We start from the raw sequence: 10,985 nt of genomic DNA on the forward strand, positions 1-10,985 counted from the left end.
AACTGAAATCTCAAAAATTCAGTACGCTGAATTGATTCTCAATTTTTAAAAGGAATTAAAGAATTTCCCCACTTAAGACTTTTAAAACCAGAAATACCTAGTATGCATATCTGTAAAACCGCTTGGAGACACCTTTAAAATCTGTTACCTTAGTTCTTTATTTTAACTACAGATGTCCTATCCCACACGGAGTGTCTAGGTGGTTTAGAGGTCAAGCGCCATAGCAACAGCAACCTGTTCATGCAAAGATGCGGAGATGAAACAGTGGTATTCGCTCACCCAGATAATGATCAGCCAAAAACTTTCCATTTTAAAGCAACATGTTTCATTCAATTCGTCCTTGTGCCCCCATTACAAGACTATATATTAAAATGCAATTAACTATTCTTATATTAAATAATAAAAAAAAAAAAAAAAAACACTGTACTAAGTGGTGAACAGGAAAAGCGTCACAGCTGGTTCATCAGCACCTAGCGGACAAGAAAAGGCAAAATGGAACATGTGCCGTAAATACAGGAATATATACACCCACACTTTATTAGAGATGTTTACATACATGATCATATAAGCTGGCAGAACACAGCCAATAGGTCACCCTCAGGCAGGGGACCTGCCCCCAATTCCCCCCACCCCTCAAACCCCAGGGCCACCAGTGTCACCTCCAAAGCCCACACCAAGGGGTGCAGGAGACGTTGCCTACGTGAGAAGCAGATGCACCAATATTAGAGTCAATATCGGCACGTGATAAAATGAGTCAACCAACTGTTTATCAACGGAGCAAAACAGCTTGATATACAGGCATGATTTTATAAATGTATTTAAAATCTGCAATACAATTAATGAGCATTTCTACTGAGCATCAAGTGCCAAGGAGGCTGAAGCTCCACTACCTCCCAGTCTCACCTCGGATAAAAGACAGCCACCGGGATTGGCCCTTCAAGGACCTGCGGGGCCGTGTCAGGGGCGAGATCTGGGCGCCCGCACGGGATTTGTAGATCAACATTTCCCGGGTACCATTTATGGGGTAGTGGCATCCAATTGGTTGTCTAGAAAACCAGAAGATGGACCAAATTGTATGGAGCTGAATGGAAATGGAGGACCGTCATCCTACACAGGTACAAAGGAGCACCGAGCCCTCACCTGTAGCGGTACGATAGGTGAGCGAATTGGTTGGGTGCAGGTTGGCCTTTTGGGGAAAACCGGACTTCGTTCATGAACACCAGGTTATTTCCCTCAATCTGGAGCATAAAAGTAAGACTCAGCATAAGCTATGAAACCATACCAATCATATCAACAGTGTGGATGGCCAACAAAACCATCCGAGAACCATTTATTGTCAACAGCAGGTTGGATGACGGTCAGGTCAGTTCCTGACTAACCCCTTTTGGGGATTTTATGTTGTGAAAGTTAACTCACGCTCACTGTGGTGCCACAGGAGTTCAGCCTGAAGCTGAAGAGGGCCCGCGAGTGGTCGCTGTCCTGCGGCTTGCAGGACGGGTCCAGCAGGCTGGTGTGCCGGGGGTCCACCGGAGGGAAGGTACCTGCTGTATCCACCAGAACCACCATCCGCCCATCTGGGAGGCACACTGTAGGGGGGAGGAGCGACAGAAGTCAGCTTCAGGGGAAGCATAGGACCCCACCTTCTGATACAATGGAAAAGTTCACTGAGCGTTTAATGGGCTAAAGGGTAGGATATTAGTCACCAGATTATTACATCTGCTAAACATCATGGAGAGTGCCATCTACAGGGCACCAACAGAACTACACCCAGGACACCATGGCCAGTTTATACCCTCCACAAAGACGAAATCAGGGAAAAAAAAATTCCATGAGCTTTCAGATTGACCCTTAGTTGCGATTAACAGTAAATGGTCGGGGGGGCAGGGGCACACCAGAATTTTACCCATGAGCTCCCTGAGGGGGAAGGTACAGCGCTGGATGTAGGAATGTTCCGCGATGCCGGTGTCCACATCCATCACGCTTACCACCAGGCTGGCCACCAGCCCCCGGAGGCTGAGGTCCTGTCAGAGGGGAGGAGTCAGCCACCGCTGTCCGTGCACATGCGTGACAAACAGGAAGTACAAGCGGTGATCCAGCTCAGCGCTGCCCACCTCATAGGCCATGCCCGGCCCAAAAAGCGGCACCTCCACACCAAGGTACCCTGGCCCACTCTCCAGCCAGTACCCCCCCTTATCCACCAGCTCGGGCTCCAACCTATGGCTTCCGATGTACAGCCACCACTGGGTCTCCAAGTTCCCATAATGCAGCTGCAGCCTTATGCTGGCATCAGTGCACTGGGCTTTAATCTTGGGGAAGACTGGAGGGAAGAAAAGGTCGAGAACCAGCAGCATTACCAAGGTGGGGATTCGAGAGTCGGCTTGAGCAGACGACTGCACTCACCAACGTCCTGCAGCTCACAGACCACGGAGGCGGGATGGGAGAAGGTCTCCCCGTGGGGAATCAGGAGCAGGGTGAAGTTCACCTGGAGCGTGTACCTCCTGTACCTGTTTCCCAAGTACTAGAGGAGGAGGAGGAGGAGGAGGACTAGTAGTCAAGAGCCCAGAATAGAAGAGAGCAGCTGAATGTGGAAGAGGCTCACCTTCTGCAGGACAAGGTGGTGAGAAAATGGCACCTGCAGCAGGTAGGAGTGACTGCCGTTGGGCAAAGGGACGTGGGATATGAGAAGGCCGAACTCCTCCGCATCCAGAATGGGAACGACGTGGCCCCCAACAGTCAGGTGGGTGAGGGACACATCAGGGGGGAATGCCCCCAGGCTGACTGAGAACACCCCCTCCGCAGGGACAGTGACTACAGGCACATAAAAAGATGGAATAAAAATCACTGCCTGGTTTTGGGGAAATGAAAATAAGCCTGAAAGTGCAACTGTCAAGCTTAGTCGAAAAGATGACTGTTGCCCCCTGCAGGGCTAATGTAAGCACTGCATCATAGAACGAAAATGTAAATGATTGCATTTATATTTTTTGGGGGGGGGTGGGGGTGCTTACGGTTCATAATGCTGGGGGTCCGAGGGACGGCCGGTGTCCACAGGGGCCGGAAGGAGCGGTGCTGGGTCAGGTCCCATTGGGCATCCCTCCACTGGTGCATGTAGAACAGGTCTATGGAGTATGACTGGGAGTACTGGCCATGCATTACGTGACTCTGGAGGAAAGGTCATGTGACAGAAAATACATAACATATATTACAGGGCACACAAGACCCAATTAGAATCCAGAGGAAGCAACGGATCATTGTGACAGGTCTTAAAGCATGCTCTTATACATTACAATTATTTTAAATGATTAATCAGAATCACAAAGTAGCAGCAGGTTGATTCATAATGATCTCGGCCATCGTCGTGGAAACCATTGACAGTAACCATGGGGACGGCCGTCTACTGTCCCCATATCATGCGCGACAGAAGGCCTTACGTGGTATCAGGGTAAGTCACCTTCAGGGAACCCCCGTCGGCGCCGAAAGGAATCCCGATCACCACAACCCCGTCCCCAACACTGAGGCGGTAACCCCTCTGCTGGAGTTCACAGTCGCTCAGGAAACTCCCGGCCACGCCCACCGCCGCCCCCTTGTCCTCAAATGGGACCTGCACCAGGGGGGGCAGGAGCTGGGGGAAGCGCCACAGGATGTAGGAGCCGTCAAGCTCACCTTTGTCTGGAAAGAGGGGAGGAGCAAGGAGGAATACAGATCATTCATGCGGCCATCGGTACCACCTCAATAAACAGGACCCAAGCCACTAACAAACATTACTGTGCTACACAAAACATTCTCCCATCTCCCAGAACACCCATTGAGAAGAGCGCCCCCAGGTGGTGAACTTACGCATGCCACACGCCAGCGAGGTGTCCACCATGACCAGAGTCCACTGGTGCCTGTAGAACACTGTGGCACTGATCACCTCCAGAATGACGCCTTTCTCCTGAAAGTGCGTGAACAGCAGAAGATCCGTAAAGTGTGCATCCGGCGGAGTCCCGAGCAACACTATACAGGACAGCATTCCAGAACCGGGCTGGAGCCGGGAGCCACCTGCATGACGTAGGCGTGGGGAGCGGAGTAGGCGCAGCGCAGGATGATGCGCGTGCCTGTGGCGTTGACATGGTAACCCATGAGCTGCGCCTCCTTCAGGGAGAGCGTCTCCTCCCTCATGGCGGACAATGCGGATGGATTCTCCGCAGGGACACTGAACACAACCCGCCACTCCTTCGTCCCCCCCTCTTCTGAACCCTGGTGCGAGGATGAGAACACACTGTCAGGCGTGTGCTGTAAATACAGGAATATATGCACCCACAGTTTAATAAAGATGCACAAACATTATCAAATATTTACATACATCATCATCATACAAGATGGCAGAGCCAGCAGGTCACACATATCAACAGGGATACTACTGTCATCCACCCACAACTCCGCACCCAAAGGACGCACCAAGGGGGGCGGGGTCATCCACTCTAGACCCCTCTGCTCAAGAGGGGGGGTGGGCTTCCTGGCAGACACCTGAGGGGAGCGAGCAGAATCAGCGACCCTCAAACGCTTCATGGTGGTCAAGGTGTTTTGGTAAGCCATTTAACAGTTTTTTTTTTTTGGGGGGGGGGGGGGGGGTTCTACGTAAAAAGGACACCCCACCTCCATGTAGTTTTCTTCACAGACGATCTCACGGGGACTCCAGTGTGGCAGGGGGCAGGTTAACAGGAAGGGGTACGCGCTCTCGCTTCCGTCCGGCTCGGTGTTCATGAACCACACCAGCAGCTGCGGCCCTGTGACATCCTGCAGGCACGAGAGAATGTGTGGAAGAGTCCATGTGGCAAAAAATGGAGGCATCAACAAAACACCACCGAATCCACATATCCTATTCAGGGTCGCGGGGGGTCCGGAGCCAATCCCGGAGGCTATGGGCACAAGACAGGGAACAACCCATGATAGGGTGCCATCCCATCGCAGGACACTCACACATGCACACCTATGGACAATTTAGTAACGCGCAAACTCCATGAATGATTGGAAGAGCAAATGGCCATTTAACCTAAAGCTAAAGCAAGTGCTCGTGTCCCGTAAGAACGTCACCTGACTGTCAACGTCGCAGGCCAGGTAGGAGGCGCGCAGCACCAGGTCTCCCCCGGGGTTCAGCAACACGGTGTAGCCACACTGGGCAGCCCTGCGGCCCGATACGGGATGGACGCCGCTGGCCCCTGGGGTGGCAGGAAGAAGGGACGAGCAAATAGCGGAGGGATCGGGGTGTATACGCTAATCCAGCGACGAGGAAAACGGCAACACTCTCACCTTCGATGTCAAATCGGAACATGCTTCCCAGGAAGCCGGACTTGACCACCAGGCAGAAATGCCGATCCAGACACTCTGTTCTGAACATCCCTTACCGGAAGAACAAGATCACGGATATGCAAATATAAAAACACCCATGCATCGACAAATTAGAAGAAAAACGCGACCACATGTTGGGTTTAATTCTACGTTATATTTGGAACAAGCGCTTTGACCGATTGTTTTTTGCGCAAAGAAATATTTAAAGATTTTAAGACCATGATAAAATTGAAATTAATCGTTTATGAGTGATATGGAATGAAAATAGACCTTACCGACAGGCGCTTGATGTGGTACACCGAAAGACAGCAAGCTTTGCAACAAAATTCTAGAAAACAAATAAAGGGTTTTAATAAATAATGATGAATTCACGGATCCTTAGAGAAACTTTAATAAAAATAGCTAACCTTAGAATTATTTGGGAAACCGTGCACGCAGCTGGCTTTAACATGATTTTCTGATGTTTAGACTTTTTTGCACTTTGAGAATAACCGATTGGAAAATGTTCCACTTTCCTGCCAGTCTTCAAGCACACATGCTAGGACGGGCTCTCGTCTGCTCGGCATTTTGACTGCGCAGAATTAACGACTGGCAGCTAATTAGTTAATTGCCTGGTCACGTGACTTAGGGAGTCTGTCTCTTCGACGTTTTACGTGTCTTGGTTGAAAATGCTTTATTAAAAAAAATATAATAATAAATCAGCATATAGTAAGAAATTGACCTAAATGTCATGTCAAAGTGTAATCCGGCTGCGTTCACGGAATTTAAAAAGCGACCCAGCGCTGTCTGTAGCCCAGGATCCCAGTTCTGGACCTGGAGACTTGCTGAACCCGGCGAGGAAGCGTCGCTGTCCGCCTCTCACCCCAGGACATCGGGCGGCGGTGTGAATATTTGTTTTGCATGAATCATCTCGGAAAACCCCGCTGAAGAAGAACGAGGAGGCGGACAGCTGAGCAGCACAGTATTTCCGGAAACATGGAGGCCGTTATCGGGGAAGTTGTTGCCCCTGAGGATCTTATAGTGAGTTTTTGCTATTTTATAAACAACTGTTAACATCAGAGACGATGGGGCGGCTGTCAAACACGTCGCGTATCTTCCCCGGTAGATCAGAGGGTTGTTTTGGGCGACGTTAAATTAAGACCCCGGCTTTGCGGAATTGCGTTTATTTTGATCCCGTTTTGCCCATGTTACCCCACAGACTTTCAGGCTGCTGTGTCGTTGCAGTGGTTTATTCGCTGTTCAAAGCGTTGGGAAGCCCACAAACTTGCGATCGCGACTGGCCAGGGAAACGCACTGCAGTGTTTTGATAACTTTCCCCACAAATTTGATGTTCCTTCAGAAATTCGAAAAGAAGTACAACGCAGAACTGGTGGAAGGTGGTGTCTCCAGCGTCACGCAGTTTGAGTACGCCTGGTGTTTGATCCGGAGCAAGTACTCCGACGACATTAAGAAGGGAATCGTGTTGCTGAATGGTAGGCGGTCAAAGCAGCGCCGGAATAAGCCAGAGAGGAGTTTTTATGTAATTACTTTGAACCGTAGGGGTATTACCGGGTAATATTTAATCACAGTTTTATGCCTATACAGTGTACATACTTTTACAAAAATCTTTACTAGATCTCTTCCAACGTTATTTATTCCTGATGTTCCTAAGCTTGAACAAAATGTTATGCGTGCGTGTGATTCTGTCCGTTTAACAGAGCTGGTCCACACCGGGACGAAAGACGAGCAGAGGGACTACCTGTTCTACTTGGCCGTTGGGTGCTACAAGCTTAAGGTGTGTCCTTTTCACTGAACCTGCAGTGCCCCGCCACAGCCTTAGGTGGTGCTGTTGCTTAAGCGCCTATACATGGCACCGGGCTCTCTCATTAGCTGAGAAAGATGGGCTGTGGTTTTGCCCAGCACCAGTATCTTGGATTTTCCCTTTTTTGTTTATATAAAACCCAGTTTTAGACCTGGGCTCTTTATAAAGGGACTTTTTGACTTTTAAATGATAGAAGTTACATGTATTGGTATGTGTTTTTTTTTAGTGTGTTATCTTTCTTCAAGATCTCTCTGTGTCCCCTTCTTCCTTTTAGGAGTACCAGAAGGGCCTAAAGTACATCCGAAACCTGTTGAAAAGCGAGCCTGGGAACACCCAGGCCCTGGACCTGGAGAAGTTTATCGACAAGGCGATGAAGAAGGGTGAGGATGAGTAGGCCTGGGAATCTCTTCTTAATATTGTGGGCAAAGTGGCCAAGGGGTGGTCTAGGATGATATATTTTAGGTGGAGGGCATAAGAGGGGTCATAACTCGTATAGAGGGCCCAACCTTATTAGCCAATGATATGTTTTCAATTAGTGAGTGACAGGGGATGGGCACTCCAGGGGCCAATTAGCTTACAGTGTGGGAATGTGGCTCCGCCCCTGATGGCCAATATCAGATGTACTTAAGAGGATGTTGACGTGAAACGGACAGTGAGCTGGCGAAATGCGGAAAACCACGCGGCGATTGTGTTAATGTGGCGTATAGATCGCAGTGTGATGTACCTGGATAGAGGACATGGCGGCTGAGCTTGTGCATGTTCTGCCCTCTGCAGATGGGCTGATCGGCATGGCCATCGTCGGGGGCCTGGGCCTGGGCCTCGCCGGCTTGGCGGCGGGACTCATCGGTCTGGCCGTGGCAAAGAAGGTCTAATTAGCACCCCCAGCCCCCGAACAACCTAGATGCCCAGACAGTGGCATGAAGCCTAACCAGGAGCTCCACTGTATCAATGCTATGCTGCCTCTTTAAAAAGAGTGAAAACGGTGTCATTAATTTATTTAGGTGTGATGTGAGAGGAAGGTAAGTTTCTCTTAAAGAACCGCCATGTTTATCGTGTTTTTTGCCCAAACTAACAGTTCTCAGCTGCACATAACCTTCCAGTGTTTTCTGGGGGATGCCCTGTAGAATAACACGCTGTCTGCAGCTCTTCCTGTATTTATTTTTGATTATTTGTTTGTCGAATGGCTCTTGTGGGCATGGCCCCGTGATTCGTGACTAGCAGAGTATTCGTTAGAAGGTTAGAGATCGCTGGCAGCCATGACTGTGCACATAGATGGAGGATTTAGTAAGTTTGCGGTTTCCTGGATAAATTGTTACGAATTCAGATCAAGGCTTACTTAACCTCTGGAGTTTAAAGTGAGAATCTATCTCATTGTTATATTGCCTAAGATTCCTTATGTATGTTTTAATGCTGTGAGGACTGTTCCATACTGTCACTGGGAATAAGGTTTTCCTCAAGGCTGAAGTGTTCTGTTTGTTCGGTAAGTTTTGTACAGGTAAAATGACTAAAGTGATCCTGCCCATAGAGGGCAGTGTTGGCATCCCCTGAAAAAATACATCGTTCGATTCTCTAACAGATAGCAAGTGTATGTTATGTAACACTTGACAGTTTTATTGAGAGATTTCATTTGTTAGTGATTAGTGACGTGAACTTTGGCTTCATAAGCCGCGGTGGTTGAGATTATGGTGCATCACTGATTAGTTTAACTCCCTTGTAATTGAACGGTTCCTGCTGGGTTACAGTCTGCAGTTATGCCAGTGCCTGATTCCTGACTGCCGGTTGCTTCACCGTCTGTGTTCAGTATGCGCCAAATGCCAAAAAAACTGTAATGATTACAATATTCAATAAAACCTGCAGGAGTATGGTTCTGGGGTAAATTGACTGTTTGCTCGAAATAGCAGTAATATGAACTTCTACCCATATGTTTAACACAACCATTTAATACGCCGGTTAACCAAACAGTTTGTCAAACTAAGGGGAAAACTCGGTAGCCTATTCTTTTCCCTAAAAGCTATTCCAAAGAAACGTTTTGTTAAAGGGAGGGGCTGTGTTAAAGTGCTTCCTGTCCATTTTATTGTTTTAAAGAGACTGTTTTAAGTTATACGACGGCAGCTTGACCACTGTGCACTGGTCCCAGGTCAGCACTGAGGTTCTTTGTTATAAACCGTGTTTTCTTATCTGCGCTGTCAAGGAATATACTTAAATACGTGCTAAATACATTGCTGCTTGCCGACTGTGGAATTAAAAACAGTTCTAATGAAACAGATACTCGTGTGTAAGTCCTTTAAGTTATTGCGTAACTGCTGCTGGCTGTACGCCTTAGGCGATTTTATCGGGTGTGCAGGTGCGCCCTCTGCTGGTCAGATGAAAATGCTATTTGAACATTACGTTCGATGAAATCCAATGTGTAATAATAATTTATTGTGAATGTACTTACTATTTTTATGTGTATCTGAGTTTGACATATGAATAACTGGGCTCTCTCACCATTCACCCCTTGGCAGAAAAGCCTAGAGTTGCTTATGCGGTCCAGGCTCGTGAGTTTCACAGAGGCACAATGAAAAAGCTGTTTATAATCCCTTTTTATTTTACGCATCTGATGCTACTGGTATCCTCTGACCCCCAGTAATGTTTACTGAAGGCTTGCACAACAGTGCTGCTCATGGCTGTATGGGTTTTGCATATTTCCACTGTCTTAATGTTGACTGAAGGTTGCATTAATTTGGCACTTTTTTACAAGGCCAATGGGGAGCCGCTTCAACCACCCCCCACTGTGTAGCCCCCACCTGGATGATGACAGCAGCCAATCCACACCAGTACACTCACCACACTGTAGCTAAGGTGGTGAAGGGGCAGGAGAGAATTCACCAGTTGGATATAGGGGATGATTGGAGGCCAGATATGAAAGGGCCACAGTGGGCAATTATAGCCAGGTCATCAGAGGAATATTTTATTACATCAGAAAGTTTCGACTTTCATTCTACATCTCATCCAAAGGATGGCAAGCTGTCCCCGTCACTGGGGACACAGACCAGAGGATGGGCTAACCTGCCGGTCACACCAACACCTCTCCCAGCAGCAGCCCAGCTTTCCTCGTGGGTCTCCCATCCAAGTACTGGCCAAGCCCAAACCTGCTTGGCTTCAGGTGGCTCACCTAGGCTGAACTGCAGGCAGTATGGCTGCTGGCCTGATGGCTGTAGGTGTGTTTCCATTGCACGCTGCAGGGTTATATAAAGCTTACATGCGCTGGTGATAAGCGTTCAAGGTCAATTTACATTAATTACTCATGATTGTCTCAAGAACTAATCATGACTAAACTATTGGAGAATTATCATAAATGAAAGTAATACCTTAAGAACATAAGAAATTTACAAACGAGAGGAGGCCATTCGGCCCATCAAGCTTGTTTGGGGAGAACTTAACTAATAGCTCAGAGTTGTTAAAATCTTATCTAGCTCTGATTTAAAGGAACCCAGGGTTTTAGCTTCCGCTACACTAGCAGGAAGACTATTCCATACTCTAACTACACGCTGTGTAAAGAAGTGCTTCCTCAAATTTGTTTTAAAATGTTCTCCCGCTAATTTCCACGAAATTTCCTAATTTCCCTTGTTTTGGTTTGTTTTAATATGCTGGACCATCTGGAGCTTGAATCCAGACAAACAGTATTAATAAAAGTATTAGTAGTATTATAAAAGTATTAATTAAAGATGGGAGGTCACATGTGCTTTGTACTTTTTCTCCCGTTTCCCTACCATGGAATTCCCACGGTTCCCTCCGTTTTGGTCCATAATACCTGATGAGCATCGCTGCCTCCCTCGCTCTGCTCCTCTCCCTCGCTCTGCTCCTCTCCCTCGCT

At 48.0% G+C, this 10,985-nt stretch overlaps 2 protein-coding genes across 4 annotated transcripts; one reads left to right on the forward strand and one right to left on the reverse strand.

Moving 5' to 3' along the window:
* Positions 1-502: 502 nt before the first annotated feature.
* Positions 503-6,267, reverse strand: LOC111850655 (uncharacterized). 3 transcript variants are annotated; one of them, XM_023824783.2, is made up of 18 exons: positions 6,142-6,267; positions 5,604-5,656; positions 5,290-5,369; positions 5,074-5,198; positions 4,636-4,776; positions 4,438-4,506; positions 4,039-4,236; positions 3,835-3,931; positions 3,449-3,666; positions 3,006-3,159; positions 2,600-2,808; positions 2,401-2,518; positions 2,112-2,317; positions 1,904-2,021; positions 1,417-1,586; positions 1,141-1,238; positions 904-1,046; positions 503-696 (listed from the first exon to the last, which is right to left on the reverse strand). In XM_023824783.2, the coding sequence occupies exons 3-18, from the start codon at positions 5,309-5,311 to the stop codon at positions 656-658; spliced, it is 2,127 nt and encodes a 708-aa protein (XP_023680551.2). In that variant the 5' UTR covers positions 5,312-5,369; positions 5,604-5,656; positions 6,142-6,267; the 3' UTR covers positions 503-655. The 3 variants fall into 3 exon arrangements, with proteins under 3 accessions (XP_023680551.2, XP_023680549.2, XP_023680550.2); XM_023824781.2 differs by having other exon boundaries at positions 5,290-5,379; XM_023824782.2 differs by lacking the exon at positions 6,142-6,267 and adding an exon at positions 5,736-5,937 and having other exon boundaries at positions 5,290-5,379.
* On the forward strand, positions 6,208-9,391 carry LOC111850656 (mitochondrial fission 1 protein-like). Its single transcript, XM_023824784.2, has 5 exons — positions 6,208-6,348; positions 6,668-6,800; positions 7,026-7,102; positions 7,404-7,509; positions 7,904-9,391. Exons 1-5 carry the CDS (start codon positions 6,304-6,306, stop codon positions 7,999-8,001), a joined length of 459 nt encoding a protein of 152 aa, XP_023680552.1. The 5' UTR covers positions 6,208-6,303; the 3' UTR covers positions 8,002-9,391.
* Positions 9,392-10,985: the final 1,594 nt, after the last annotated feature.

The sequence above is a fragment of the Paramormyrops kingsleyae genome, chromosome 24, assembly GCF_048594095.1.
Source record: "Paramormyrops kingsleyae isolate MSU_618 chromosome 24, PKINGS_0.4, whole genome shotgun sequence".
NCBI lineage: Eukaryota > Metazoa > Chordata > Actinopteri > Osteoglossiformes > Mormyridae > Paramormyrops > Paramormyrops kingsleyae.

Bases quoted from the DNA above. Each gene is read 5' to 3' on its own strand.
- LOC111850655 (XM_023824781.2), bottom strand. From the start codon at position 6,230: ATGCAAAACAAATATTCACACCGCCGCCCGATGTCCTGGGGTGAGAGG. The intron at 3,667-3,834 runs GTAAGTTCACCA...CCCTCTTTCCAG, and splicing joins CTCGCTGGCGTGTGGCATGC to ACAAAGGTGAGCTTGACGGC. The intron at 1,239-1,416 runs GTGAGTTAACTT...TTTATGCTCCAG, and splicing joins CCTGTGGCACCACAGTGAGC to ATTGAGGGAAATAACCTGGT.
- LOC111850656 (XM_023824784.2), top strand. From the start codon at position 6,304: ATGGAGGCCGTTATCGGGGAAGTTGTTGCCCCTGAGGATCTTATA. The intron at 6,349-6,667 runs GTGAGTTTTTGC...ATGTTCCTTCAG, and splicing joins TTGCCCCTGAGGATCTTATA to AAATTCGAAAAGAAGTACAA. The intron at 7,510-7,903 runs GTGAGGATGAGT...TGCCCTCTGCAG, and splicing joins CGACAAGGCGATGAAGAAGG to ATGGGCTGATCGGCATGGCC.